The sequence below is a fragment of the Podarcis raffonei genome, chromosome 3 (genome assembly GCF_027172205.1).
Source record: "Podarcis raffonei isolate rPodRaf1 chromosome 3, rPodRaf1.pri, whole genome shotgun sequence".
Lineage (NCBI taxonomy): Eukaryota > Metazoa > Chordata > Lepidosauria > Squamata > Lacertidae > Podarcis > Podarcis raffonei.
The window spans coordinates 97,350,851-97,356,850 of NC_070604.1; the positions used below are offsets into that span (position 1 = coordinate 97,350,851).

The following is a 6,000-nucleotide window of genomic DNA, read 5'->3' on the forward strand; positions in this document are numbered from 1 at the left end:
GGTCTGTTTTAGTGAGGAAAAACATGACCCTGCTTTACGTGTTCCTTGCCTGCTATGAGACATGTTCTCTGTGTTTGGTGTCAGGGAACTGCCATCGGAGCCAAGAGTGGAGGTAAGGCTCCCCAACGATGCAGGAGAAGGGACCAGCAGGGAGAGAGAGAACACTTCCTTTGGGGAAGGAAATCGGCGTGACACCAGGAAGAAAGGGGAGCAGGGAAGGACTTTGGAGAGATGGCTCCAAGACTCTTCCACAGAGACCAGCGGGGATAGCCCAGGACCTTCGCTGGCCACACCCACTCTGCGCAGAAGACTTCCACGCAGGGAGGCTAGGCGGAGACTTGGCGTCAAAGAGCTTTTATGTTGGAAGAAGTTCAGGAAACGCCCACTGACGGATTCTGCCAGTGACTGACACAGCCACGGAGAAAGGGCTGTCCAGCCAGGGAAAGGTTTAGCCAGACAACGTTGCCTAGAGCAGCAGCCCCCTTACGCATGAGCAACCCCCAATTCCCTTTACATTTAGTATGGATAGCTTTTTTAATTTCTTAAGAACCATCCAATGATGGAGGAAAGAGGTTTCTGATAATGATACTTTTCATCTCTTAATGTATCCTCCCTTATGTAACCAGAGTTGGCTATAATGCTTTGTCTTTTACTTTGACGTGTAGGACAAAACCCAGCCAAGCTGTTTTGAGTTTTTGCTAAATGACACAGTGCACCAAAAAAAAACACCTTGGGCTAGCCAATTTCAAACAGCCACACAATAATTAATTCACTTGCAAGAAAATTACTAAAGGACAGTTGCTAAAAATGAGGATATTAGCATAAAAACATTGATGGCGAGTATTAAAGGTTCGTGCAGCATCTGAAACATTACCCTTAATTTGAGAAGCATGGTGCATTTTTTATTAAATCTATATTGCCAGTCATCACTCTGGGTTTTCTTTGTAGAGGCCATGTAGGGCAGTTACTCTAACAGTGGAGATAAGGCCATGTTATCAAATTGAAAATGTGTAGATATTGTCAAAATACAAAAACCAAAATAAACACAACTTTGGCAATATGTCAGTCTTCCTCCCTAGGTATTGCGTGAGCTGCTGTGATGTCAGAGAGACCATAGCTGGGCAACACAGAATCTGTTCTTAAATGTAATCTTAGGATATCCTGTGAATTGCATGTACAGTGTCATGCCAGCTGTGTTATGTGTGGTGTAGTGGATCGAGAAATGGACTTTGACCATGATTCCTAGGTTCACGATGCTTACAAAGTGAACTTGAGCCAGTCACACATTCAGGTGTGCAGTTTTACGTTGCTGATTTGTACATCTTCATCATTGACTTGCAGTGCCTTCCAGGAGCTATGATGGGTACGTCTGTGGCCGCTGGACAGAGATGCCCTGGTCTCAGTCCACCCTACCTTACAGGGTGGATTTGAGGATGACATGCACACCATCACCAGTCCCTTAGAGCAATGTAGTATTTAAATAAACAGTGATTGGTGGTTTCTTGACTAGTGCCTTTTTTCAGCCCCATTGCTATGCCCACTTTTTTTGCCTCTTCATGCACTGTTATTGAGAGAATAAACATAATGAGAGAAAGAAACACCCCTGAATATGTTGTTTTGCTCTTTGTGGACCTGACTATATTACTTTGTGTCTAAATGTAAAGAAAGCTCCCGACAGTCATGATGTATTAAATTATAACTGAGAACTAATTCAAGGATCAAAGATGCTCTTTGGGAGAGATCACTTTACTGGTAGGAAAAATCATTACCTTTTTCCCAGGCTCATATATTTGTACTATATGTCTTGGAAATATCATTCCTCACAGTTTCTGAATCTTGATGTTTAATTTAACACAAAGGTCTTTGAGCAGCTCAATGGGAGGCTTTTGCTGGCAGAGTCTCATAGAAGAAAATTGAAATGTACATGTTTTTTCTCATGTATCAAAGAAGTGCAAGAATCTAAACTGACATTTTACATCAAATGAATTATGAACTGTGTACTGTGTACCTAAGGGAACAACAACCAAATTAGATTTTTGTTAAGGGGGGAAGAGAAGCCAAAATAATAAAAAATAGGTTTTAGCTGAACCTGACATGCAATGCAGTATTCTTTGTACACTAGAGAATATAGATTTCTTCAAAGAGCCAATACTTTGAATTCTTTAGACATATTGTGAACAAGACAACGAGTCAGTTCTGGTATGCTGCAGCTGGAACATTGAACTTTGCTACTATTGCTTCTTCATTGGTTTTGACTCATGATTGTGCTGGAATGCTTATGTTGACATGTTTTGCTATTAATTTATTCGGCCACAGGTCCACTGGATCAGTTCTTAAAGCAACCAAAATGCAACATAATTAGCTCTCTGCCTTTCTTGGGCGCAAGGCCTACTCAGTGTTCCTGGCTCTGGGATACTTCCATAAGATCTTGTGGGACCATCGGAGTTTCCGCGAGATCTCAAGTGAGCATCCCTAGCCTCCCAGAGCCCGTGATCCTGAGCTGTATGAGGCTTTATAGGTTGAAAGAGATGTAGGGTAGAAACCTTGATTATTTTTATAAATGCATGAAAAGGGAAGTCATTCCAGATTTCTGAGATTTCCAAGCCTCTAGTCCTCTTTTTCTTGCCATATTGGGAATATATACAGTGGTGCCTCGCAAGACGAAATTAATTCGTTCCGCGAGTCTTTTCGTCTTGCGATGTTTTTCGTCTTGCGAAGCACGGTCAGTCGCAACTGCACCTCTTCAAGCGGTTTTAAGAAAAAGGAAACAAACTCGCAAGACGTTTTCGTCTTGCGAAGCAAGCCCATAGGGAAAATCGTCTTGCGAAGCAACTCAAAAAACAAAAAACTCTTTCGTCTTGCGAGTTTTTCGTCTTGCGAGGCATTCGTCTTGCGAGGTACCACTGTAGCTGTTTAACATATGGCTACCGAGTTATATATGCATGTGTGTGGTGATTGAATTATTCTTGAAGCTATATGTCCTTAACAAGAGGTCAATAATACATGACAGTTGCCTACAAAGCAACTATAAGTACCAATGGCTGTGAAAAGGAATTTATTCATTCATAGATTTAGATTAGCATGTGATATCCATTTGTTTGTTTATTCCTTGTTTTGGTAGCTCATTATTCTATGACAGTTATTGGCTGGGTATCTTTTTAAACAGCATGACATATACCGGTAATTGGCTTTCCTGGACAGCAATAGATTCCATCTAGTGTCTCCCTGACACATATTTATAATCATTAATCAGTCAACTAATTGCTTATTGGCATTCTTTTATTCTTTGCATAGTTTTAGCAGAAGTTCAGCTTGAGGATGATAAACTTGCAAAGATACTTGTAAAGATGAGTTGCCGTGTGTTCCTCTTCTAGCAGTGGCTAGATGTTGTTCAGCTACAACTCCTATCACCCCAGACCATTGGCCTTGCTGGTTGGTGCTGATGGGAGTCCAGTAAACATCTTGAGGGTCACAGACTCTTTATCCTTAGCATGGAGTGTTGGCTAAGCAATGTGAGTGGGTCAGACCCTGTGGCTAGGCAAAACTTTTAACTAACACCAGAGTTCAAATTACAAAAACAGAGTTATTTAAAGAGAGCTGAAGAAATAAGCTATTTTAAAAGAAAGAAAACATATTCATTGAGATCTAAGGGAGACTTGGTTACTAAACAAAATTTCTTTAGCAGATATATGAAGGCATTCAAAGGAAAGACAAGCAGCAAACCCACCCTTTTTAATCTCTGGAGATTCTGCAAAGGGCTGCCCAGTAGGAAGAGGCTCAACCAAACAGGAAGCCAGCTGCCTTTGACACCCCCGGGGTTCATTATGTAGAGAGAGGGTCCAGTGAGGTGGGATAAGAGATATTAATGGAACCAGCCCCCTCTTGGTTTTTTCTTGTCAGACCAGGTTGCAGGGAGAGGTGTGAGGTCAGTATTTTGGATGTGACTTAGTCTTTATCTTGGTTAATGGCATGAAGAGTTTCTGAGCCCAGGCTGCTATCCAAAACATCTGGGTTGGCGAAGGCTATCTTCCAGAGACAGAGATGGGTGGAGGCCTTTTGATATAGGGTGCAATTCAGTTTTGTAATACTTTTCATTCTTGTATTTCTTCTTTGTAATTACACCATGCCATTTTACCATGCTAATTGAGCATTTACTGGACAAGATGTGTTGATTCAGTAAGTTACTGGTGGAGTGGTTGCCCCTTGAGGGCTATATTAAACCTTGAGCAGAGCATTTTGAGTAGCATTGCTTGTTAGAGCCAATATATCACCCTGATAGGTACATGGCTCTTCTGTTAAGAATGTGGCAGAGAAATTATTGCTGTCTTCTAATTATTGCTTAGATACTAAGCAATTCCTTGGAGGAGAAGTTAGGACTAAAGAGATGAAAGAGGAAAATGTTTCCTGAAACACTCCTATTATTAAATATATGTGAAATGCTTTATTTTTGAATAATCAGTGGGCATTTGATATATGGGTGCAGGTGATTAGTTGCTTGGGAAGTTTAATGATCACCATGTGAACAGTTTCACAGAACACCTTTTTTATTACTGCTCAACAAGAGACTCCACAGAAGTGCTTTGATCCTTTAGAGTGCAATTTTGTATTTTTTATGTTTTCAGAAATTATGTGTAAATTATATGTAACTCTTAATACAATAGGACTATCCCACATTGTCCAGCATGTAAACAAAACCTCTGTGGTTCATACTTTACTCTGCTTGGATTTACACGGAAATAAGTTGCCGTTAATGGAAAGATTTGAAGTTTTTTTTTATTGCAGTTTCCCAAATGTGTTGTCAGATTTTGAGTAGGGCTGGAGTCTGACTTACATTGCTGTGCCCAATATTTAAAATGGTATGTTGTGTGATTTGTATTGCTTATAGTTCTAAGTGTTGGGTTGTATTTTGCATTCTTAATAAATTTGTAAAATGCCCAAAATATTTAGTTGATGGATAAGAAAGAAAGAAAGAAAGAAAGAAAGAAAGAAAGAAAGAAAGGTGACTTGAACCTGTGGATTGCCAACTCCCTTTCTGTTTGAGAGTGTTTCATCTTAAATCCTGTTGGTGTTGGGGGAATGGCTCTGAGCAGAGACATAGCATGATAATGGCATTGCAATGGAAAGCCTATAGTACAATAGTGCAATAATGAAGGGGGGGGGGAGAAGATGTTGAATTAAATGGACCATGCTTACATTGCTTTTGATCCTCAGAAACAGGTTTTGTTTGTTTGTTTTAGTGCATGGAGCATTTTGATTCCATCCAGCATATGTTCTCCACATTTTTCTCTGCTCTAATTCATCCATGTTTTTCGACAGCTCCAGATGGCATGTTGCCTCCAAGGCTTTCATCTGCCACACCGACCAGTCTTCAGGTTGTCTGGTCTACACCAGTTCGCAACAATGCTCCAGGCTTACCCAGCTACCGACTCCAAATGAGGCCTAAGCACTCCCCAGAAGATAGACTAGAGTAAGCAAATAATAAAATCTATTCAACACAGTGAAGAAATGTAAAATGATCTGCAGAGTAGCATTTCTGTACATATGTAATGTGTCCCACCTTCATTTTGTTTCCTATTTTCTTTTTTTAAATGTATTTTTTCCCTTTAGATTGCTTTCTGAACCTTCGGCTTCATTAACGCATTTAGTCACAGAACTGCAGCCGTACACATCATATGAAATGAGGGTTATCGCCTGCAATGGATACGGTGATACATACAGCAACTGGACTCTAATGATTACAGCAGAGGACAGTAAGTAGTTTGCAGAACTGCAGAGTGCATTTCTGCTTAAGTAAATGCCCACAAGTACAGCATATAAGACATAATCGTATCTGATTTAATGATAATAGCATTTTTCAAGATTCATCACTCAGCGCTCTTAAGCAGGTTAAGAACACAGTCCTAAACACACTTATCCAGTGGTGAAATCAATGGAATATTGAAAAGCCGGATAAACATACATTAATTGCAGATATTTGCTCCTATAATTTTGTTTGGTGAT

The 6,000-nt window shown here is 40.2% G+C and overlaps 1 protein-coding gene across 4 annotated transcripts in view; it reads left to right on the top strand.

The window, feature by feature from the left end:
• The window catches only part of USH2A (usherin), a 427,327-nt gene that overhangs the window by 255,790 nt on the left and 165,537 nt on the right, over positions 1–6,000 (top strand). For all 4 annotated transcript variants that reach the window (XR_008329695.1, XM_053383154.1, XM_053383155.1 and 1 more), the window contains exons 39-40: positions 5,317–5,467; positions 5,608–5,750. Coding sequence is in view for 3 of the 4 variants with exons in the window: in XM_053383154.1 (XP_053239129.1) it covers positions 5,317–5,467; positions 5,608–5,750 (294 nt within the window). In the remaining variant the exon portion in view is untranslated. The remainder of the gene's footprint in view (positions 1–5,316; positions 5,468–5,607; positions 5,751–6,000) is intronic.